Below are 25,709 nucleotides of genomic sequence, written 5' to 3'. Positions count from 1 at the left end.
GAGAAAAGGGCCACAGAAAATAGAATTAAATTCTTATTCTTACTTTAGACCACTTCATGAGCAGTAGCAGTTGAGTAAGCAATGAACAAAAAGATCTTTCCTATGGTACATTAGGTAAAAAATCAACCATCTGTGTATTTATATAAACTTGTGATAACATCTCTTAAGTAGAATTATCATATCACGGAGCTGGAAGGGACCTTAAGCCATCTAGTCCCTCCCCGAACCCTGTTATCTTACAGGTGAGGAAACTGAGGCACAGAGAGGTTACATGACTTGCCCATGGTTACAGAGATAATCAAGTGGGAACCATTTGAGATAGGGGATGAGTCAAGACATTTTTTACTCCAATGTCAGTGCCCTGTCCAGCTACATCATGCTTCCAATACTTCTTAACTCTTTGTAGTAGGTGAAACAGGATCTCCAGTACAGAATAGTATTTACTTTCTTTTTTCTTTTTTTTTGGCTAGGCAGTGGGGTTAATTTGGCTAGGCAGTGGGGTTAAGTGACTTGCCCATGGTCACACAGCTAGTGTCAAGTGTCTGAGGTCAGATTTGAACTCAGGTCCTCCTGACTTCAGGGACAGCTGCTCTATCCACTGCCCTCAGAATAGTATTTACTTTCAAAGATAGGAAGAGGATCCAATATTTTGAAGTTACTTTGAGGGCCTGGGATGGATGAGATTATTTTTCCTTTTAATTAACCCTGTCTGATAATTTACAAGGTACCTGACACTCCACTGTGCAAATGATGTGGAAACAGAGAAGGAAGATCCCTGCCCTCAGGGGGCTTTTAGTTTAACCTAACAAGATTCAGTAAACAAATGGAAAAAATGTTTTCAAGTCAAAGTACTATAATATGAAAATAGGAGGAAAGTCTAGCTCTTGGCTAGGGTGGAAGATTTCCTGTTGGGCTTTGTCATTGCCTTGTGCCTTTAGAAAATGGAGTACCTTCATTTAGCAGAAAGGTGAAAAGATCAAGCATCTGGATGGTCAGTAAGGGGTCAGAAGCTTTCCCCTGTCTTTTGGACGAGCACACCTCTCAGCTTGCTTTTCCCTTCTTAGGGCTTGAGATTGTGACCTGTGCTTTCTTTTCTATGGGATCATAACTAGTCATTCTTTTTCCAGTTCTTGGCCAGTTCTCTCCTTCCCCACCCCATCCATTTGGTGGTTTTGCTTTTACTCCTTAAGAAAACAATAACTTCCTAAGAGCACCACCTAGTGTTAAACTGGAGCTTACACATTCTGGTAGGCCTAATTCAGGGTTGCTGACAGAGGTGCCGTGACCTCCAACACCTCTAGGCTTCTAATAGCTATATTAAAATGCAAGGTTAGACTGAACAAAAAACCTGTGGCTCTTAAGTTAATAGTGATGGCACATATAGCTGAAGTCCCATGAGTATGAGTGCCATTAATGTGTCCAATCCTTTTATTTTCCAAATATTTATGGATTGCATTTTCCTCCAAAAGATAGCATTAATGCTTGAATCAGACAGCAGCAGAAGCTCTAACTAAGGATTAGATATTATTTAGGTAGGCAGGTCATCAGTTTTGTCACATTTACTTTGAAAGTAGCTGTTCCCAGCTTTCCAATTTTTATATATATATGTATTTTTTTTTTTAATTTACTAGGGAGGGCCTAAAGACCTACTGGTAAATCTTGTTTCTTAAGATCAAGATTTGGTTTACTAACTGGGGACTCCTAGTTCTTCAAAGGATGGTTCAACCAGCTTCTTAAGCACTTTCAGGGAGAAAGAAGTTTTACTAAGGTTTTTTCACACTTGGTTTTAATGATAATTAACATTTATATAATGACTAGTATGTGCCAGGCACTGTGCTAAGTGCTTTCCAAATATCTCATTTAATCCTCACAATAATCCTGGAAAGTAGGCCTTGCTATTAGCCCCAGAGGGAACAGGCAGAAATTAAGTGGCTTCCCCAAGGTCACAGACTAGATTTGAACTCAGGTCTCCCTGACTCCAGGCCCAGCATTCTATCCACTGTACTACCTCTATTATAGCCCCTGTTCCTGCCCCCCAAAGTATAGCCCTTAAGGGGTAAGGGGAAAGGGCAATGGGTAAGTCACCTCTACCCAGATCACATCTAAATGACATAGGTAGATAGTAATGATACCGGCTCACTGCATCCTGAATAAACCCAGTTTTGCTGCTGAATGTCACTGTCTATGATACCTCATGAGGCTGATTTTTCAACTGGGATTATTCATTGCTCCATTTAGCTACTGGGGCTGTCCCATTCTTTGAGTGACCCGCTGCAACTTCTTACAGGAAATGCTCCATCTACTTTTCAGTACAATAAATATTTAACTACATGCAAACCACTGTGCTAAGCTCTGGGATACTAAGAGAGAGAAAAACAAAACAACCCACAATCTCTGCCCTGTAGGAGCTCTGTTACGGGAATACGATTTTGTACATAAATGTAGTTCAGGGTAGAGTGGGAACCAAGGAGGGATCCAGCCAAAGTGCCCTAGGGAAATTTGAGGAGAGAGAGAAAACTTGCAGCTGGGGAGATGGAAAAGGGTTTCATGGAGCTGATCTTTGAGGAAAGGAGCATTAGGACTTCACTAGAAAGGAGGGAATGCATTCCAGGCCAAAGGACAGCTTGTGAAAGTCTGGTGGTGGAAATGGAGGAACACCTTCTAAGTATGCAAAAACCTGAGAAGAGACTCATACAACAGTGTAGGGACTAGCCAGGGTGGTTCAGGATAGGTTCAGGACTTGTGATTTCATTGATAGAGGGAATTTAAGGCTCATATGTGAAAATCTTTCACTGGCAGATGCACTAGGATTCTGATGGGGGTGAGAGTGGGGGATGGGGAAGGGGCAATGGGGAAATCACCTCTACTTAGACCAGGTCTAAATGACATAGGCAGACGTCATCCATTGCCTTTTTTCTCTGGCTTCACTCTTTTTATATTAAACTAACTCAGTGACCTCTAGGCTAGCGTCAGTTTTTAATACAAAGGCCTTGCTTGGATTTGCAAAAGCCAAACACTAGTCAGCGTATGTGAGAGTTAACCATGCCCTTAGAAGCTTACCCACATTTCTCAGCCAAGTGTAGCAGGGGATTGAGATAAGTGCGGGGATATATAAAGAAACAAAATATCCACCTTTTTTTTTTTTTGCCTGAACCTGTCATTTTATCAGTTTCGGGAACTTTTGGTAAGGAAATTCCCTTCCCCTGATGCAGAGAAGCAATTTATCTGTTGCTTTTAATCTTAGCTCCCTCCTAAGTGACTTAATTTACCCATGGTCATACAACTAGTGTTAGAGGCAAGACTATAATCAACCAACTAAACATTTATTAAGTGCTAAACACTGTGCCTGGGATGAGGAAAATTCATCTTCCCGACTTCAAATCTGGCCTCAGACTCTATCTGTGTGCAAGTCCCTTAACCCTGTTTACCTCAGTGTCCTCATCTGTCAAATGAGGTGGAGAAGGGAATGGCAAATCACTCCATCATCGTGGCCAAGAAAACCCCAAATGAAGTCACAGAGTCAGACACGATTGAACAACAAAGACAGTATGCTACGTGATAGTGGATTTATTAAGTGCTTACTATGTGCCGGGCACTGTGCTAAAAGGATGGTCCCTACTCTGAAGGAGCTTATATTTTAAGAGGGAAAGTCAAAACATAAAAGGAATCGGGAAAGAAGAAGGAAGAAAGAAAAGGAGGGTACTGTCAAGGGCCAAGCCTGGAGACCTAGGTAAGTTAGGCAGAGGAGAAATACAAAGACAGAAGTACCTGCTGGAATGACCACTCCCCCCTCCACCTCCAGGGAAAGAATGCCTGGCTTCCTTCAAGTCTCCTCCTTTTTTTTAAGAAGCCTTTCCTGATCCCCTTAATATTAGCTAGTGCCTTCCCTCTGGAATTCCCTCCAGTTCCCTCCAGCTTCTCCCACATAGGCCTTATTTATCCATAGTTGCTTGCATATTGCTTCCCCCATTGGACTAAGAACTCCTTGAGAGCAGGGACTCTGTTGCCTTTCGTTGAATCCCTGGTGCTCAGCACAGTGCTTGAGTAGGCACTTAATAAATGGTTGTTGGTGAACCGAAAAGTGAAAGGTTCCTTGCCCTCACGGAGATTCTACTCTAGCCAGGGAAGACAACACATACATATATTGTTATATATCTACACAATAGATGCAAGGTGATTTTTGTTGGGAAGAGGTTTTGGGTGGATCGGGAAAGGCTTCATGTAGAAGGTGGAATTGGAGGTAAATCTTGAAGGAAATGAATATTTTAAGAGACAGAGGTGAGAAGGGAGTAAATTCCAGGCGTGGTGGGAGGGAGGAAACCAGAGGAAAGACCCATAAGTGTGAGATGGAGTTTTGTAAATGACTAGTAGGAAGGCCAGTTTGACACGTATAAAGGGGAGTAGTGGGCAGAATAATGTGTAATAAGACAGGAAAGGTGGATTAGGATTAGAGTTAAGTTCCAAAAAGAATATTTAATATTTGATCTTGAAAGTAATAGGGAGTCATTAGAGTTTATTGACTGGGAGAGAGGGCATGACATACTCAGACCTGTGTTTAAGGAACGTCACCTCAGCAATTGAGTGGAGAATGGATTGGAAAGGGACGACATTAGGGTTTTGAGCCTGGCAGACTGGAAGTATGGTGGTGCCTTTGACAGAAATCAGGTACCTTGGAAGATGGGGTGGGGAGAGGGGGAAGGTATCTGTGGGTTCAAAATGAATCCAGTTCTTCTGACTCCAAAGCTATCCCACTATCCACTTCAACATGTCTCATATAATATAACCCGAGCAAACCAAGTGTGGTCTAATGGGAAAAGGCAGAAAAATCTTCAAAAATGTTTTAGGTGTCAACCCTATGAAATATACTTATTTCTATGACATGCCACTGAAGTCATTCTCCCTCCCTCTCCCAGTTCTGAGAACAGTAATCAAATTAACACCCTGTAAATAATCAAATTAATTCCCAGTAAGGACACGTAAACCAACTGAAGTAGTAGGGCAGTCACCATTCCCTATTTCTGACTTCCCAGTCCAAAACACTTGTTGTTGTCTTCCTTTATTGGAAAGTAAGCTCCTTGAGGGCAGGGACTCTTGTTTGCTTGTAATTGGTATCCCCAATGTTTAGCAGTGCTTGGCTGGTAACAAGTGCTTAATAAATGCTCATTCATTCAATTACATATATGTATAGTAATTTAAAAAATCCCTTTGGTGCTAATTTCCATATTTTAGGAATAGGAAAATGGATCTAAAACTTCCACATAACAAGTTAATTACTTTATCACTGCCATTATACAAAATAGATCAGAGGAAAAAACAGATTAGGAGAACAATAAGAATGCTTTTAAAGACTATATTAAGTATATTAAATATATTATACTTTATTAATCTTGGTACAATGAAATAGCCTGAATATAGGTGGCACCCCTGAAATGGCATTTCGTTGAAAGGGAGTAATATTTGTGTATAGCTAGGAAAGAAATTATATAAAATAAGTATGTGAAATATTTACTATGGATGGCTTAATTTCTTTTAATTAAAAATATTTTAAACCATTTTTCCTTCCCACTCTTCACTATCATTAATATTTGAAACAAGTTTTAAAAATTGCCATTTCAAAATTTGAATTATTGTAGCTCAATTCCTAATAGCATAAAAAAAGGTCATCCATAGTTTTTAATCTAAAAATTACACGAAACCTCTAGAATCTTTTCACAGTAAACAGCTCACCAGGTAACCAGCACCAGCTGTCAGGGAGGATGAACTTTTTTTATGAAAGCTAGCAAATATACTTAACTTCCTTATGGTTCCTGAGATCTCCTCCTCAGTTCAATTCCACACATATAAAGCACCTACTTTGTACAATGTGCTCATTAAGTGCCAGAGGTTCAAAAATTGACATCTGCTGCCTTTCTAGCACTGGAGTGATACATTATGTGTACAGAGAAGTAGAATACAAGGAAATTTGAGAATCAGGAAGGCTTGATGGAGGAGGTATTACTGAAACTTAGGAAAAAACACCGGGCTAGTATTCCTGCCTGGCTGGAACATACAGTCCAAGGAGTGGCATAATGTGAGAGATCAATGCAGAGATAGGTTAGGGAAAGACTGCAGTGAATCTTGAATGCTAAGAGTTTGTATTATATCAAGGTTTTAGAGGGTGGGGGTGACATGGTCAGACCTAAGCCTTAGAAAGTTTATTTTGACAGCTCTTTAAAGGATGGAGTGGAGAGGGAAGAGGGCAGCTAAGCAGCACAGTGGATAGACTGAGTCAGGAAGACTCCTTTTTCCCCCCGAGTTTAAATCTGGCCTCAGACACTTACTAGCAGTGTGACCCTGGTCAAGTCACTTCACTCTGCCTCAGTTTTCTCATCTGTTGGATGAGCTGGAGAAGGAAATGGCAAACCACTGCAGTATCTTTGTCAAGAAACCCCAAATGGGGTCAGGCAGAGTTCAATATGACTGAAAAACTACATAACAACGAAGAGATTAGAAGCAAGGAGACCAAGTAAGAGGTTATTACAAAGTCCAGTTGAGGGATAATGAAGTGTAGAGCAGGGGAGGGTTCAGGTAGGGGAGATGAGAATACTGCTGAGTCTGAAATATCAACAGGACATCCAATTTGAAAAGTCAAGCAGCAAGTTAGAAATATGGGACTGGAACCCAAGAGAGATTTTTTGTTTAGTCCTAACCCGTTTGACTCTTCGTGACCCATTCAGGGTTCCCTCAGCAAAGATAATGGAATGGTTTGCCATTTCCTTCTCCACTTCATTTTACAGATGAGGAAACTGAGGCAAACAGGGTTGAGTGACTTGCCCAAAGTCACAAAGCTAGTGTCGGAGGCCAGATTTAAACTCAGGTCTTCCTGGCTGTTGGCCCAGCGCTCTATCCACTGTGCCACCTAGCACCCAGGAGAGAAATTATAGGAGACAGATTTGGACGTCATAGGTATGGAGATGAGAACTGAATCCGTGGCAGCAGATAAGCTCACCAAGCAAGAAGGGATCCAGGAACAGCATGAGGGAAACTCACGATTAGGAGATAACGATCCAACAAGAGAGACTGAAGAGGACACAAAAGCGTTAAGTTCTCACCTGTACAGAGAACACGCAGGTGAAGGAACTTCCTCCAGCAATGCAGGTAAGCAGCTTCTTTGCAACTCAAAGAGTCTTGCCCTGGGTCACGGAGCCAGTATGTATCATATGAAGGACTTACACTCAGGTCTTCCTGGTTCCAAGGCTAGACCTCTATTCACTGCGCTATAGCTGCCTCTCAGGAATCGGGCATCAGGAATAGAGGGAGTGTGTCATGTGAGAAATTAAAAAAAGTTTGGCTGGATCATAGAGGATGTGAAGAAGAGTAATATCTAATACTGGAAAAAGAGCTTTAAATGTCAAGTTGGAAGGGCTTTAAATGTCAAACAGAGTTTGATCCTAGATGAGAGCAAGACTGAAGACGAGTGATTGATATTGAAAACTTGAGTGAGAGATTTAAAACAAAAAGACTGAGATTGAGAGCGAAAATGAGATGGAAGATGAGAGATCTGTAGATGTGATTGAAGAAAACTGACATTTATAGAATAGTTAGCTTTATACAACATTTTAAGATGTACATAGCACTTTACAACATTATTTTATCCTCATATCCCCGGGAGGTAGGTGCTATTATTCTCGTTTTACAAGTGAGGAAACCGAGGCACAGAGGTTAAGTGACTTGAGCAGAATCACAGAGCTAGGATCTGAGGCCAGGTTTGAATTCAGTTCTTCCTGACTCTAGGTGCAGCACTATCTGGTGACCACCTAGATGCTTCTCCTTGTAGTAGATGAGAATCTGTTAAGGTTCTGTTCTGTGCCTGCATAGCCTTCAAAAGCCTCAGGGTCATCTCCACATCACAATGAAGCTTTGAAGTAGGACTTTCATGGAGGTTAACATACTCATGCATTCTAATATTCATATCAGAACAGCAACATTTCTCCATAAATATTAGTTTTTCAAATAAGTTAACTTATACCCAGTCTATTATCAAATAAAAGGCAAACTGAATTAGGAAGCTCAGTCTCATCACTATAACTTAGGAAATTTTTCTTAAAGAAAATTGATAAAACTGTATACTATGCTTCAAAACATTCTGCTTTAAAGGTTATAACCATTATGTGTGATTTTCTACCGTGTGTGCATACAAATCAGTCCTTTCTTATGCATATGTAACTCCAACATACTAAAATCCTGAGGAGATAGCTTAACTAAATTTGGTAATTAGCATACAAATTTATAATGGCTCTTTCACATTAGTCAGCAAAATGGCAACTGCAATTAAGTCAATTTACCATCTTTGAACCTCAGCTAAGCCTAAAATCTAATCTTGCTCTAAGTCTTCACAAGATATTAATGGTGAAGAACTAGAATGTTAAAAAAAACAAACCCAGGGGCAGCTAGGTGGTGCAGTAGATAGAGCACAAGCCCTGGAGTCAGGAGGACCTGAGTTCAATTCTGGTGTCAGACACTTGATGCTTACTAGCTGTGTGACCCTGGGCAAGTCACTTAACCCCATTGCCTACCAAAAAAAAAAAAAAACATATTAACATATATATATTTTTTATACTTGTAAGTTAGATGTGTTCAAAAAAGTGCTTTAAACTTTGTTCTGTCTCCTTTGTTTGCAACTCTGAAAACCATTCTCAATTCTTTGGATAACATCTCAGTATTATAGCTTGGCTTTGGGTCTCTTATTTGGTAATTTATCTTCAGAACTGTTAATTCCTGGAGATGAATTTGATTTCAACTCAGTTTTATGGTTGGGTCTTGTGGCAACCAGTGGACAGTTTTGATTAAGCAGTTCTTAGGTTTTATTAATGGCATGTGACTTGATGAGTTCCCTAAGTGGGGATGCATTGCGTGTTCCTCCAAGGAGATAGTCTTTTCACCTGAAGGGACTCAACGTGTGTGTATGTGTGTGTGTGTGTGTGTTTTCAACTTTGAAATGGCATAGTTTTGAAGACATACAGACAACAGACTTAAATGTATGAAAAACAAGTCATTATCTTAAATACAGTATTTTGAAATCCTTTTTATTCATAAGCGGTCAAAATTGCAAAATAATAAAACTCAGTCAACAAATTGTGAACTGTGCCATATGAAACATACAAATTTAGCACTACTATACAGGGTGTTTTAAAATTTTATATAAAAACTTCTGGGACATCTATATACAGCCAGTATTTATTCAAACTGTGATAACAGAAAAATACAGATTTAACTTTGAAGGCCACAGAAAGAACCCTCTCAATTTTATAATCCATACACATACACCACCCCCCTCCACACACACACTCTTCATTATTACTCACAACACTTTAACTTTCTCATTATTTGGTATGATACTCTTATGAACTAATTTTTGCTACATAATTAAGACAAATTCGTTTCCCAAAGACATTTGTAGCTCTTAGCTTTGGCAACGGTTTCTCACATAAGGCAGGAATCCAAGTGTTCATTAATTTCTGTCTCCAAAACTTGAGTCTGGCAAACAGGGCAGCTCACTGCTTTTTTGTGACTAATTAAACTGCTGGAATTCTGAGATGAGGTGACAGGGAATGAACTGCATTTTGAGCCATTTTCACTTGTACATATGTTATTCATTTGCTCTTTCTTGATAAAAAAATTGGCAAAAGCAGTTTTGTTTTCGACTTTGGGTCTCTTATTTGATAATTCATCTTCAGAGCTGTTAATTCCCCGAGATGAATTTGATTTCAACTCAGTTTTATGGTTGGGTCTTGTGGCAACCAGTGGACAGTTTTGATTGGGCAGTTCTTGGGTTTTATTAAGGGCGTGTGGGTTGATGAGTTTCCCAAGTGAGGACGTACTGCTTGTTCCTCCCAGGAGATAACCTTTTCCACTGAAAGGAGTCAACAGCTGGCTCCCTCCTTCCTTTGGTTTACCTGCAAAAGCCGTTCATTAATTATGAGATTTTTCCATTCACTTAAAGCCAGAACACCTTTATTAAGCTAACTCACCTAAGCTAATGGATACTTCAAAATGCAAAGGCTATATTGGATGATAAAGTGGAGCTATGCAATAATAAGCTGTTAATGGAGGAAAAATGAGTTTCTTTAGAAGCAGTTTTTTAGGGTTAAGCTTTTTTTAAATTTCCCATTCTTTAGGAGCTAACTCTCTGTGGAATTAAGATAGAAATCTCCCATGATCAAAAATAAAGTGAAGGAAAAAGACAGATGGCTAGAAAACACCAAGAATGAAAGAATTAGACACAGTAATTTATATATATGAAATATAATACTATATATGAATCCTATACATTATTTACAAAAATATCCTTTATATATTCTATCTAAGCACTTCCAAACATAGCTAATCTTCAAAGAAAAAGTAAATTCCACAAATACAATTCTTCTCCATCCTGAGTAGTACAGAAAAATCTGATTTAAAGTCTTTCATACAGTGCTAATCAGAAGCTCAGGGCTAGGGCAGTGAAGTAGAGTTTGTGGGCTACCCTATCCTCTAAGTCACTGCCTTCTCTTCAAGAGGGCTATAGTGAGCCATTAAAGGAAAAAAAATGCTCGTAGGCAATAACAGACATGTTGTGTGATGACTAACTTTGATAGACTTAATCCTTCTCAGCAACACAAGGATCTAAGACAGCTCCAAAAGTCTCATGATGGAAAATGCCATCCACATCCAGGGAAAGAACTATGGAGTTTGAATGCAAATCAAAGCATACTATTTGCTCTTTTTTTTCTTCTGTTTTGTTTTGTTTCCTTTTTCTGGTGGTTCCTCCTATTGGTTCTAATTCTTCCTTACAACACCACTAATGTGAAAATATGTTTAATAGGAATGTATATGTATAATCTATATCAGACTGCGTGTAGTCTTGTGGAGGGAGGTGGAGAGGGAGAAAAATTTAAAACTCAAAAGCTTATGGAAGTGATTGTTGAAAACTAAAAATAAATAAATTAATTAAAATTTAAAAAAAAAAGTGTGTAGGAATAGCACAGCCTTGTAAGAATCTGCAAGCCTTGTAGCTCCAGCACACCATGGGCCCCAAGGGGATGAGCAGGGAGGGCAGAAGCCACTTCTGGCACAGGACAAGGGGAGGTCAGTATTACCATCATAAAGTCAAAGTAAGGCACCTGTAAAAATTTAATTTAAGCTTTTGTAGTGTGCATTTTGGTTGCTCTCATATTTATCATGTGGCTCCTAATAAATTAAGGAGGCAATGTAGTACAGCAGAAAAAGCAATGGCTCTAAAGGCAAAGCACCTGGCTTCAAATCCTGCGTTTGACCATTACTCTTTATGACCTTGGGCTAGACCCTTCATCATCCTGGATCTCAGGTCCTTCATCTGAGAATTGAGAGTGTTAGACTGGATGGCCTCTCAGCTCCCTTCTAATCAACCAACAGAGGCATTTATTAAGTATTTACAATGTTCAAGCACTGTGCTAGGGATTCAAAGAAAGGCAAAAAATGGTCCCTGCCTTCAAGAAATTTCTATTCTAATGCAGCAGACAATACATAAACAGGTACACACAAGATCTGTACAGAGTGGATGGAAGCTAACCTGCAAGGGGAGATTCTAACCTCTAGGCTTAGGATCCTATGGATGAAGTGTTCCCTGTAATGTCGTTTCACCTAATGTGTGTTTTACAAAAGTAATTACTGATGTCAGATGGGGGCATAGCTATCCTGAATTCTGGTGTGACGTTACTATCTTGGCAAAAGTACAGCAGTAAAATTATTACACCTTGAAGTCTCTTGACTGCTGAATAATTTCTTGTACCTCTATTTAGAGTGGCAGAGTACACCCCTATAATTCTTCAAATGGCACCTACCACTCACAAATAGGAAGCATAGTTTCTTCATAGATATACGAGAGCAAGAATGCAATGCTACTTCCTTAAAAGTAAAATAATAATAGAGAATAAAATCAAAATGGAGAACAAAATTATACAAGAACAAATGACTGGTAACTGCATGCCACCAATTCCGAGCTATGCCATCTCCATTTTGATATTCATCCACCCTGGAAGTCTTTAACCATGGGAACCACTCTGGACTCTTATTCCTGAGCACGCCTTGTCTTCCATGGAATCATGCCTCCACCTCCCTTTCTAGCTGTCAGTTACAAAACATGATGCCTCCACTCTAACTTTCATGTCACTCCTTTCTAGCTCCTCTTTAAGAGGTATTTCCCCTCATTAGAATGTTAGCTCCTTGAGGGCAGGGACTGTTTTGCTTGAGTGTATTTGCTTGCCCAACACTTAGTACAGTGCCTAACAAACAGCAAGTGTTTAATAAATGCTATCTGAGTATCAATTAATAATATGAAAAGTACTAACATTACATCATAGAGGCAGGGGGCACAGTAGAGTGTTAGATTTGGAATCAGGTAGATCTGAATTCAAATCCTGCCTCAGTTTCTTCATCTGCAAAATGGGGGAAAGCACGTACCTCATAGTGTTGGGTAGTGAGGATCAAATGAGACAACATAGGTAAAGAGTTTTGTTTTATATAACAGAAAAGTGTTATATAAATGGTAGCTATTACTATTATGCCATGGAGAAAAGGCAGAAGAATGTAAGTCAGGGTACCTTTATCTTTACTTTCTGTTCCAGAGTTTGGCTGCTTTTCTAGCTCTGTCTTTTTCTTGCCTGTTGTTGAATAGCCCTCTGGTTCTTTGACCTTTATGTACGTGCCTCCACAAGTTCTCTGATGCTCAGCCCACCAAAAGTCTTTAGCTGAGGGTGCTCTGTTCATTGCCCGTTTCACGTAACCATAGTAGGGTTTTCTGTTCCGGCAGGGTCCATTGCAACGCCACCAATGTTGACGGTACACGTCCACCTCATCATGAAAATTGTGGTATATCTGCATTAAAAAAAATTTTTTTAAGTATTTATTCATCACATTAACAATAACACCTTTGCAAAATCATTTAAAATGGGCAACCTTGCTGTGCTTTTTTTTTTTTTAAGGCAATTGGGGTTAAGTGACTTGCCCAGGGTCACACAGCTAGTGTCAAGTGTTTAGTCTGAGGCTGGATTTGAACTCAGGTCCTCCTGACTTCAGGGCCGGTGCTCCTTGCTGTGCTTTAGAAATTATATTAGAAACTGGAAGGCAGCATAGTAAAATGGGAAGAGCCTGAAAACACAGGCTCTATGCAGTGCTGACACTCCCACGGCCCATGATGCTGGCCTGACAGTATTTCACCTTTCTGGGGGTCAGTTTCTTCATCTTCATCTGTAAAATGAGAAAAGCTAAACTAAATAACATCTAAGTTCTTTTCAACTCTAAAATTCTAAGGCTAATATTTCACCTTCTTAGTTTCCCCTGGGCTTCTGAAAAGTTCTAATTTTGGACAGAAAGCATGAGAGTTTAACTTCTATCAAAAGTGGAATTTTCATCATAAACAGAGGAAACAAATTCTTTCTGAGCTGAATAAATTTAAGGAAATGTTTGAATCATTCAATTCAACAACAAATTCAACAAACACACATCACGTTATTGCGTTGGGTGTTTGGAATAGAGAATAGAGACAAAGGCTGGATTAGATCACAATCTCCCCTGCCCTCATGGAACTCAGTCTGAAATATAATATTAATGCCTTTGGATTCTATTGCTTTCAGCGGTCAGATGGAAAATGATCAAAACCTAAGAAAAGCTCATGTACCACCAAAATAAGTAAGGCTGACATAATACTTAATTGGATGCTATATTATCTGAAGTAAAATCACACCATAGAAAATACTATTCTAGCAAAAAGTTCTAAGTGACTAAATGCTTCTAATGAAGAAATCATTGTAGCACACAATTTTCTACAGTAAGTAAATCTTCTTTCTGCTCCTTTCCATGTAACAAGACAGTGGCAATGGAAGAAACGGTGTCTAATTGTTTGTGGTTTTGCTTAGAATAACTAATTCCCTAATTCTTGATCAATGATAAGCTACCAGTGGTGAGGAAAGCTGAATTTTTAAAAACTGTTTTGCAGTAAACCCTGCTTCTGGTTCCTTATTCTTCTCCACTCAAACACTGTAATCATTCATCCTCTCAAATGCAAATTTCATTTACTCAACAAGCATTAATTTAACTCATACTGCACTAAGCATGGTGGAACTTGGGAAGAAGAAAGTACCAAGAGCAAAGATGCTGGTGGAGGAGAGCTCAGGACTGCTTCCTCTTTTAGTACCATGCTCAGAACTCTTACAAATTAATCATCAAAGAAAAGGATGGATCAGAGGATCAGACATCTAGTACCAGGGAGATGAAACAATGGTAGTAGCTGTCTGCATTTGCTTTAGATTTCTTCCTATATTATATTCATAAGGTGTGAGTGTGTGTGTGTGCATGTATGTGCGTGCATGCATCTCTGTGTGTGCGTGTGTGTGTATGTATGTGTCTCTTCATGGATATTTGGCTCAGTCAGGACTGATCAGCTGAATACCTCCAGAATTTATAACAGGGCAGAACAAGCCCTGCCTGTGATGACAGCAGTACAATCACACCAGCCTAACTTATCTGAATCACAACAGAGTTGAGCTTGTCTCTAGTTCCTATTTTCTAAAGAGTACCTGGGATAGAACACTACATGATCGAACAGATCTTCCAAAAAATATTTTCAACATCAGCCACTTTTCCTGATTATGGAACTAACTCTAAACTCTGACTACAGTTAAGACACCTGACTGCATAGAAGGTAAACACTTTGGCATGTTTTGTTCTTCATCATGTGTCCTTATTGCACTTGGATGTCAATAAACACAACTGTTATGAAAAGATTTTCATTCACTTTTGACTTGAAATCTGTATACAAAAATATGTGTTTATTCCATGAAGAAAATTGTGTGGAGTAAAACACATGGCATTCATCTGGTAATGGAAGACAGAGGTCCTGGGACATATTTTTGGCTCTGCCACCGATTCAATTGCATGGTCCTGGACAAATCACAACTTCTCTGCGACTCAATTTTCTGGTCTGTAAATAGAAGAGAACATCTTCCTCTACCTTGAATTTTATTAAAATTAATTTGTCTAAATAAATACAATTACAGAATTTCCTAAAGGTGGTACACTTACTGTTATATTGGCTCCAGTTAGGCGATTGATGCGACGCATATGTTTACAAAACTCTGGGCCGTGACCTTCCCGATCTTTGTCATTATTAGTGACAAATAAATACGCATGTATCATTTCATGTAACAGTGTCTGAAACAGGATAAAAGCAAACCAACTCAACTTGTGACCTTTATGAGAAAAATGCAGAAAAATTAAATTGTTAAACTAAGGTGATGCTTATGCTTTAATTTTTTTTTCTTTTTGGGAGGACAAGAGAGAAGGTAGTGAGCAGAGGGAAAACAAAATTTACAAAAGCCCTAACACTGTTACATACTATGTGTATTTACTCAATATTCATATGGATTTCCAACATGCTAGAAGCCTTCTTTGCTTTCTCCTGACATTGTGGGCAATACCAGTCTAGCACTCTAGCCATTATGACCTGCCCATATTCTCTTTGTGTCACATAATTCTTTGATGATATCTTTTATTCCTGTTCTTCTCTGGAATTCCTGACTGGTCATATGCTGCAGCCTGCTCATATCCACCATGCCCCTCCCTTTTCCACTGCCTTTTAAGTGACATTCATTTTTAGTTCTTCTGAGCCAATGGTATTCCACATCTCACTGCCGCACACCACCACCAATAAGATGTTTGTATTGTAAAGGTCAGCCTTTGCTTTTATGGGAAGCCTGAGGTCAATAAAAGTACTTTGCAATTTCCTAAAAGCAATCCAAGCCCATTCTCCTCCCTCTTTTCAAGTCTGGGCCCAGTTTATATTCCATATATATATTGTCTGTCTCAGATGCATATACTGTTGGACAAGCTCTACTGGGTGACCATTCAGAGACCTGTTGAAATCTGAGCAATACACATTTGTCATTTATTTGATTCTCCCTGTGTGGAGGAATAGCTCAAACTCCTTTGAGCAATTACAGATCTCTTCAAAGGAGTGACTCTGAAATGTCTTAGGGTTTGCTGTGATCACTAACATTTCATCTACAAGCAGGGGCATCTGGAAGATCTCATCATTTAGAAGGAATCCCTCCTTGACCAGCACTCTATATCAGATCTCATCACTATGGTGAATAATTTTGTTGAGCACACATCTCCCTGCTTTATACCTTGCCTGATATTTATTATCAGAGGGGAACTGAATAGTGCTATTTCTCTTCTTAAATCTTTCAAAGAATACTGAATGATCCTGATATATGGATAGGAGACACCTTGTTATAGAAGAAATTGTAAGACGGCATTTGCTGTGTAAGTCAAATGTTTTTGTATAATCAATAAACAAGAAGCAGAACGGGATCTTATATGCTTTATATCTTTTAGTCAATGGTGAGATAGTAGATGTGGTCTTCTGTTGAAAATCACTTGCAAAAGCCTTCTTGTTTCCTACTAACACACCTTTACTGAGTATGCCTTCAATTTGTATATAGAAATCTCTCCAAAACATTTTGTACAAATGGGAATAGACATATAGGTCACCTTCTTTGGGGACAGAAATAAGGTTGAGATTTTTTCCCCATATCTTTGGTATCTTTCCTTCCTTCAGCTAGTTACCTTGTATGTTGGTATATTTACTCATTTTAAATATAACTTGTCATAACATAAATAAATCAGCCTGATAAGATTAATGAAGTCTTATTATAATGTACTTTTCAAAATCTTTCAAGTTTATGTCAATGTCAATTTTAATCAGAATTGTTATTGCTATAATTTGTATTTATCATGAGCTTCTATATCATCAATGAGTTTCTATATTTTATCAATCCACAGACATTTATTAAGTACCTACTTGTAAGTCAGCTACTGGGGACACAAAAGAAAAAAATTAAGTTTCTTCTCTTAAGGAGCTTCCATTGGGGAGACAACAAGTACATAAAAAAAATAAGAATAAAAAGGATACAGACTATATGTAAGGTAATTGGGGGTCGTACTGGAGGGGGGAGGTTTTTGAAGTTGGAGAGAAAAAAAGCCTCATGGAAAGATGGCACCTGAGCTGAGCTTTCAGGTGTACTAGGGATTCTAAGAGGCGAGGTGAGGAGGAAGGGCATTCCACATGCTGGTGAAAGCCCTTGTGAAGGCATCAAGATGTATATAGTGGAAAAACTATTAGAAAAACTATTTATCAACTATACAAAGGCCAAGCAATTTTTTCTTAGGTTGTTATGCAAAATATATCATATATAAAACAAACCTTATTTAATACTAATAGGTCACAAATTTGAGATTCACTCTAAATTTCCAAAGTAAATAAGGTTTTATCAATATCCTGTTAATCATGTTAAATTTATTTTTAAACACACACATATACATTGGTTTCTAGATTTCAAGTCAACTGACTTAATATTTATTGAATATGGTTTATGACTTTCACCCTACTCCAAATCCTTGGGGTCTCAAAGGCCATGCCATTGGAACATAAGCACTAGCAGATGTGAATAAGTCAGAGAAAGTATGGGATCTAGGACAGAAAGCATTTCTATCATTTGGGGGCTGGCCTAGTTATGAGTGAAAAGGCTCATCCCCACAAGGAAAACCAACAAATTATGTCCCTTTTTTGGCTCAAACATGCACAAATACTGTCTTCACTGAGGTGAAAGACGCATTCACACCAATGAATTAATAGTCCCTTAAAGACCAAAGCACTATCCTAAGAAACTTCATTTCTATAATCTATTATATTGAACATTTAGCTTCTCTGACAGTACTGAGTGTACGTCAAAGTGTAACCCATAAGATTTATTTCTGCTAGCATTTCAAAGTGAAAATTTAGCTGATTCAGCAGAATACTGATGAGTTTCCTGTTTTTCTGCTGCCTGAGGTTTAGCTTGTCTTTAAAGATGAAGCTCTGTTGTCACTTATTTTTTTGCTACTACCCTCTTCTTCTGTTTTTAACATTCTGCCTTTTGCCCAACTGCAAATGTTCACTTGAAGCTATTATCTTCCTACTTTTATCAATATTAATTATAAAGAAAACCCAACTATTTCTTCCTACTTTCAAAGATGTCATTTAGTTTTTCAACTGAAAAGTACCGGAGTTGACTAAATAATCTATGAGATCATGTATATAGATCTTCTCCATCTTGGAAAAAAAAATATTGCTGTTTTTTGTCCAAGTCATCTTCAAGCTCTTGGTAGTGTAACTAGGACAGTACATAAATTTTTCCTCTTGGAAGTAGCAGTACAGGTACCTAACATTTAAAAGTATAGCCAAACTGACCTAATTCTGCTCTGTGGCCATTAGGGATCCTCAGCCTCGTGAACAAGCAGATGGTTGCAATTTGATTAGGGAGAGGAATATGGGGAGAGAGAAGACAGGATGCAGACACTTGTGGTGTCTGTGGTGAGTGTGGGGGATGCCACTGTAAAAATTTCGAGGGATGAACTCTTCAAAATTTCATGTCAGCCTAATTCATTCAAAGTTTATAATAGCGTAATATTACAGCACAAGTTTTTAGCCATTTGAGACAATCACAACAATGTAAAAGTCTTCTACATTCCAGCACAGATCTACCTTGCAAGCTGAGTAACCAACCAAATAGCTCAAAAGCCAATGTGCTGAGAGGGGGGAGGATCCACAGGAAAAGAATTAAATAAAGCTAGGGAGGAGAAAGACACACTGCTTCAAGCAACAAAGACCCTATTTTTGACAATTGCCAAAGTGACCCTCAGGATAACAAGCATCTAGCATTTGGGGATCGAAACAAGTGGAGAGTGAGAATTCTTTGGCCTCTTCAAATGAGGGGAGTTCTTTTATGCTGGTTGTACCAGTCAGCTTTTTTTTCCCTTTCTTTTCTTTTCTTTTTTTTTTTTGTGAGGCAATTGGAGTTAAGTGACTTGTCCAGAGTCACACAGCTAGTGTGTTATGTGTCTGAGGTCACATTTGAACTCGGGTCCTCCTGACTCCAGGGCCAGTGCTCTATCCACTGCCCCACCTAACTTAACCTCTAGTCAGCTTTTTAAGCATGTCTCTGAGAAAGAAAAGGTGACTGGGGGAGGTCAGTGCTCACCAAACTTGTGAAAAACAGAATTAGGACTATCAATGTATACTTGCCTTGATTTTGACAATTATATCTTTAAAAGCTAAATAACTTTCTTTTATACTTCTTGTGTTTGGTTACTCATGTAACCATTCTGCTATCTGAGTTTCGGACAGCTGCTAAGGCCCTCCTAAGACATTCATCTATAAAATGAGGAAATAAAAATGTATCTCCAGAGTCCCTTTTAGTTGTAATATCTAATTACTAAGATAAGAGTCAGGATTTATTTGTGAATACCCACCTCTATAAGATCTTTTCTCGGTCTCAATTTTAAAAGGGGTTCACTGAGGCTGATGGAACACATTCCACCTTTTCCCTCATACTTACAAAATCCAGCACATCTAAAAAAGACAAGTAAAAATGCAAACATTCAAGTTTTAGTTACACTTACCAGAAATTCAAAGAAATATAAACAGAAAAGGAACAAAATTTTTTACCAAGTCTATTCTCAGTTGTTTGCATCTTATCCTAGGTTTGGATGATTCTATCTTGAGAACTAAACTGCAAAAGCTAAAGATGGGCTCACCCAAACCCTATAATCAAGTCTGTGGGAAAACAGTGATGTAGGAAATGACTCATTTTATAGAAATTTTCATGACTGGCATTATGGGTCAATAAGAAAAGAAACAAATTTGTTGTCAAAGGATTCAGGTTTGAATCTTGGCTACTATTTACCTGGTGTGACCTGGGCATTATCCTGCCCTTCTGAGCTTTAGTTTCTGTAGAATGAGGAGATGCGGCTGGATTATCTAAAGGTCCTTTCCAGTTCTACATTTTAGCACTTTGAGAGTCAGATAGGGTTAGCTAGATGGCAGGTGAACTGAAATTCTGAATTCCTGCAGGATACTGAATTAGCAAGAAGATGCTATCATGGTAACGAAATAGAAAGAAGAAAGTGGGAGCCAAATACAAAACAAGATAAGCAACGTCCCTTCCCCACTATTCAGGGGTAGGCTTTGCCAGTGGTACATAGGAGCTATAGAAGAAAAACTACACCCAGTAGATACTTAAAGTTGCCAAAACATTGCATAGTTTCTCTAATTTTCTGATATGAGTGGGATGAAAAGAGTAGGAATAATTTGAGGAATGATTGAAAAATTATTTCTATTATGTTTTGTATTTCCTTTTCTGCTCCAATTAAATACACTTCCTGATTCTGTTACTTCTAGAGAGGTGGTGTTGCATAGTAGATAGAATGTTGGACCTGGAGCCAAGAAAAAATGAATGAAAATTCCACTCGGGACACTGAAAAGTTACATAGCTTCTCTGAGCCTCAGTGTCCTCAGTTGCAAAACGCAAATAATGATACATGTAGTACGTATGTCAAAGTTGTTGTGAGGGTTCAATGAAATGGTTTACAAATTTTACAATGCTAGGTAAATGCCAGTTATTACTAGATTTTTGTTAGCACAGTAATAGCTGAACAGACACCAGTTGATAATAGCTTCTTGGCCAGGTGGCAAGCCTGCTCTATAACCCTCTATTACTATCAAGGGGAATCAACTGATGTTCTGCTATTTTCTCACCTAATATAACTCTCCAGTTCCTGGAAAGGATGGAGAGGACTATATAAAACAAGAACAAATTTATGCTGAGAGCAACAACTAATTGTTTTAGAGCCACTGAAACTTGGGGTCCTACTGGAAGGTAAAGCTTCAAAAGAAAATAAAAAAACTAAAAGCACATGAGATCTCAATAAGAGAGCTGAAATTATGTTTATAGTTTTTTCCTCTTAGAATATGTATATATAAAGATATGGTTCCTTCAAAGGAAACATCATAATCTAAAATAACAGCTAGAACAAATAAGATAAACATATATTATTTTTCTTAAAGGCTGGGCTACAAGGCAGGAAGCAGAACTTGCTTTCATTGGCCTCAGCTTCCTTACCTGTAAGAGGGAATTAGTCAAGATAAATAGTTCCCAACTGGGGGCCATAGACTTATTGTAAATTGTCCTCAAGCTTATAAATAAACATTTCTTTTGTAGAATGAATGTCTCATACATGTTATATTACTATTTCAAATTTATGTAGGTGTTTTTGTGATTAATGAAACATAAATTTTAAAGCATTCCTGAATTCACAGTAGCTTTTTGATAAAGTTCTACTCAATGCCTCATAGAGAGGGAAGTGACCCTAGGTTCTTGAAGTCTGTGCCAGTGAAGCATAGTGACAATTTCTACCATGACAGAAAGTGTTCCAGCACAGTCAAAGGAACAGACTGCTTATGCCACCCTTTCTGAGGAGGAGCCTAGGGCCCAATTTGTTCTTCTCCAGTGGGTCAGCCATTTGGTGATAAATTCTGTGCCATGGCAACCCATGAAAGACAAAAATAAGGCAACAGTTCCTGGTCCTTCAAAGTCCCATTCTAGTTCCTGAGTGAGTAAATTATTCAAGCATTATGTGCATTATTTAAGTGATTACTATATAAGCCAGGAACTGTATGTGAATAAAAAAGTCTGTTCTTCTCAAGGAGCTTACATTCCACTGGAGGGAAACAACATGTACACAGAAATATATACAAAATAAATACAAAGTAATTTGAGGCGAGCAACTAACAATTCCAGAATCATGAAAGAGTTATTACTGAAGGTGGCACTTGAGCTGAGAGCCTTGAAGGGAGCTCTGTGTTCTAAGAGGCAGAGATGAGGAGGGAAAGCATACCAGAGACAGGGGACAGTGGAGCCTGAAGAAAAGAGTCAGACAGGAGAAGGAATATCGTGAATGAGTAAAAAAGCATTTATTAAAAGAGCTTACTTATTATAAGCCAGGGATAGTGCTAAATACTAGGGATACAAATACAAGCGATAGTACTTTGTGATCACGGAGTTTACATTGTAAAGGATAAAGACAAGGTGAGGGGGAGTGAAGTAAAGGTCTGCTTCTGCCCTTGTGCCCCAAATAAGGTGAAAGTTCATCTACTAAACCCAGAGCCCCCAGAGGCAGAGCACAGGATCAGATGGTAAGGGGATGAGGATGTATGGGGAATGGCAAGTAGGCCAATCTGACTGTGACAAGAGAATCCATGTAAAGGCCTAATGTGTAATCAGTCTGGAAAGACAGGCTTGCATCAGACAGTGAAGGGTTTTAATTGAAGAAAAGACGAGTCTATAGTTTACACTGGTGGCAATAAGGAGCAAGAGAAACTTCTCATGTAGTAAAGTGATATGGTCAAATCTGTGTTTTAGTACTATCATTTTGAAGAGAAAGGGTTGCATAAAAATGGTTTAAGCAAAGTTAATCCTAGGGACAGAGTCCTAGCTTAAGAGAACTTAAAAAGAGAACAAAATATTTCAAAATAAAGCAATATACAGAAATGGAGTACAACATATACCTAACTTTCATAACCTTAGTTATAAATGGATTAGACAATCCAATAAAACAAGTGGCAGAACTGATATAAAATAACTCAAATCACACTTTGGAGCGGCCAACAAAAGGTCAGAGTGACACATTTTTCTGGCCTAAGATGACTTAGCAGGTCAGCAGGAGAGGTCTGTGACACTGGGGTGGGAGCTAGCTCAGAATACAGTGCCGGCAGCGGCAGCATAAGCAATAGGCCTTGGAAGTAGACCAGGAGAGTGGGACCATGCCTCATCACAAATCACCATCACCTGGGAAAGCACTGAAAACCTGCAAAACCCTAGAACTAATTCTGAAAACAGCAGCACAAAAAAGCTTGAAGCTTGAAACAGGGCCTCCCCGCCCCCAGGTGAGCAAAGCCCAACTTAAACAAAGTGCAAAGTTAAGAAAAAGACAGGGAAAAGGAGCAAACAACAACAAAAAAAGAACCTGACTATAAAAAGTTATTACAGTGGCAGAGAAGACCAAGATACAATCTCAGAAGAATACAACAGCTACAAAGCAAAGTCTAATTAAAAAAAAAATGCTAACTGGACCCAAGTCCAATAATAAGTCCTGAAAGCATTAAAGAAACAGATACAAGTGGTGGAGAAAAAATTGGGAAAAGAAATGACAGTGATGCAAGAAAATTATGAAAAGGGAATTAACATCTTGGTAAAAGAGGCACAAAAAATACTGAAGATACCTTAAAAAATCTAATTGGTCTAATGGTAAAATCAGCACAAAAATTCACAGAAAAAAAGAACTCCTTAAAAAGCAGAATTTGCCAAATGGAAAAAGAGGTGCAAAAACTCACTGAAGAAAATCATTCCTTAGAAATCAGAATTGGGCAAGTGGAAGCTAAGGACTCCATGAGACATCAAGAAACAACAAAGTCAAAAAAATGAAACAAAAAAATAGAAGAAAATGTAAACTCCCTAACTTGAAAAAACAACTGACCTGGAAAGTAGAATAAGAAGAGATAATTTAAGAATTATTGGACTACCTGGAAGACATCATCAAAAAAGGGATCTAGACATCAAATTTTAAGAAATTATCAAGGAAATCTTAGTTCCACCAGCAAATTAGAAACTGAAAGAGTCTACCCAAAGAAACCCCAAAATGAAACCTCCCTGGAATAGTATAGCCAAATTCCTGAGCTCCCAGAACAAAATCTAAAATACTTCAAGCAGCCAGAAAGAAACCACTGAAATACTATGGAAACACAGTTAGGATCATACAAGATTTAGCAGCTTCCATGTTAAAGAAGAGGAGGGCTTGGAATATGATATTCTGGAAGGGAAAGGGATTAGAATTATAAACAAGAAGAATAACCTACCCAGCAAAACTTAGCATAATCCTTCAAAGGAAAAAAAAAAAAGCTACTTAATGAAATGGAGGGCTTTCAAGCATCCCTGATAAAAATAATAAGGATCAATAGAAAACCTGACATTTAAACACATGACACAAGAGAAGAATAAAATGGTACACATTAAACAGTAATCATAAAGGGCACAGTAAAGTTAAACTGTTTACATTCTTATATGGGAAGATGAAACATGTGACTCCTAAGAACTTCGCCATCATTAGGGTAGTTAAAATCTACAGAGGGCATAAAGTCTAAATCAAATACACTGAGATGATTTTTTAAAAAAGGGGCGGTGGTGGTGGTGGTGAGAAAGGGGGATACACTGGAAGGAGGAGGACAGGAAAGGTAGAATGGGAAAAATTTTCTCACATAAAAGGGCACTTTCTGGACACTCTTTTCTCTATGTTTCTGTGATACTACTTTCCCCTGGTTCTCCTACATGTAAACAGCTACTTCCCATTCTCTTACTAGTTGATCACCTACATTATACCTTGTAACTATGGGGGTCTCCTAGACCTCTCATTTCTCTACACATTCTTTCTTGGTTACCCTCCACAGCTTTCAAACTATCAACTCTATGCAGAGGCCTCGAAGTTGCAGAGATCCAGCCCAAGGCTCTCCCTGGAGCTTCAACTCCACATGACCAAGTGCCTACTGGACATTTCAAACAGTATGCTCCTGAGATACCTCAAACTCAACATGTTTAAAACAGAACTCATTATCCTTCCCAAAGGAAAATAAGGCATGGATGGAAGAAACCCTTTCAATTAACAGATAAAGAAACTGAGTTCGAGGAAGGATTAAATGACTTGCCCAAGGTCAAACATGTATCAACTGGCAGAGATGGCAACTAAATTCAGGTCCTGTGATTCCAAGTTGAATTAGATGACTTCCGAAGTCCCTTCAAACTCTAAATCCAATCATTATGATAGAGAACTGATCACCTGGTGGTGATTTTTGAGTGTTGGGGGGTGGGGAGAGAAGAGAATTAGAAGGGGGAGAGGATCACAGAAGCTCATCCCTATCAACGTCTGGAGGGCTCTGCAGCAGTAAGAGAGATTAAAACATAATTCTTACTACTGAAGCATAAGTAAGAAGTGATGCATTTGTAAACACTAAGGACACTATTATTTGATTCAAGCAGTAGGGATGCTAATAGATACATATCTTCTCAATGAGATTTTGCTTCAGTCCAAGAAAGGTTCAAAATTACGAAACTCCTTAGATATTCCGGCCCAATGCACGGCATCCAAAAGCACAGAGGAAGAAGAGAGAGATAAAATGACAAGAGGGCAGAACTGATTTTTGGCTTATCACTGCAGGAAGAAATCTGGGTCTGTGCAAACAAGCTGGCCACGGACGGCTCCGCGCTGGGAGCCAGGGGGCCGCAGTTACCGCCCCCAGGCGGGGCAGCCCGGGCTTCTGGAGTCCCCCCTCCCCCCGACCCCACAGCAAGGCAGGGGATTTACTTACAGCGTCATTCGAAAACTCCACTTCACCTCCACCGCCCCCAGCCGCCCCCAGAAATACAGCTTGTTGAACTGCACGAACAGCGCTCGGAGATCGGGGTTGGGGTCCACGAGCTCCCAAGCCTCGTCCACCAGCGACTTGGGCTCCTTCGGGGGCGGGACCAACGCCGGGACCTCCGTGTTCCACTCCTCCTGCAGCTTCAGGGCCAGCGCAAAGTCCTCTTCCACCGCGGCCATGACAGCAGGAAGGAACTCGGGGGGGAGGGAACCGAGAAAACAGAAAGTTGCAACCTCACACACAGGTCCGCCACCTCGGCATTCCTACTGCGGGAACCACAGTGTTTCGAATCAGCTTGTCGGAAACGGAAACTAAAACTGATCTCGCGAGAGTACAAGAAAAGGCGGAGGTGACAAAACAATCA

General features: G+C 39.1%; 1 protein-coding gene across 1 annotated transcript; it reads right to left on the bottom strand.

Moving 5' to 3' along the window:
• Window positions 1-9,057: 9,057 nt before the first annotated feature.
• Window positions 9,058-25,670, bottom strand: LOC114049534 (sprT-like domain-containing protein Spartan). Its single transcript, XM_027870772.1, has 5 exons — window positions 25,292-25,670; window positions 19,348-19,447; window positions 15,079-15,207; window positions 12,600-12,873; window positions 9,058-9,935 (listed from the first exon to the last, which is right to left on the bottom strand). The coding sequence occupies exons 1-5, from the start codon at window positions 25,522-25,524 to the stop codon at window positions 9,463-9,465; spliced, it is 1,209 nt and encodes a 402-aa protein (XP_027726573.1). The 5' UTR covers window positions 25,525-25,670; the 3' UTR covers window positions 9,058-9,462.
• Window positions 25,671-25,709: the final 39 nt, after the last annotated feature.

The sequence above is a fragment of the Vombatus ursinus genome, unplaced genomic scaffold (genome assembly GCF_900497805.2).
Source record: "Vombatus ursinus unplaced genomic scaffold, bare-nosed wombat genome assembly UNPS02014798.1, whole genome shotgun sequence".
In the NCBI taxonomy this organism is placed as follows: Eukaryota; Metazoa; Chordata; class Mammalia; order Diprotodontia; family Vombatidae; genus Vombatus; species Vombatus ursinus.
This window is presented reverse-complemented; position numbering and strand designations above follow the sequence as displayed.

Bases quoted from the DNA above. Each gene is read 5' to 3' on its own strand.
- LOC114049534 (XM_027870772.1), bottom strand. From the start codon at position 25,524: ATGGCCGCGGTGGAAGAGGACTTTGCGCTGGCCCTGAAGCTGCAGGAG. The intron at 19,448-25,291 runs GTAAGTAAATCC...TGTCTTTTTTAG, and splicing joins TGGAGTTTTCGAATGACGCT to ATGTGCTGGATTTTGTAAGT. The intron at 15,208-19,347 runs GTGGGTATTCAC...ATCCTGTTTCAG, and splicing joins CGAGAAAAGATCTTATAGAG to ACACTGTTACATGAAATGAT.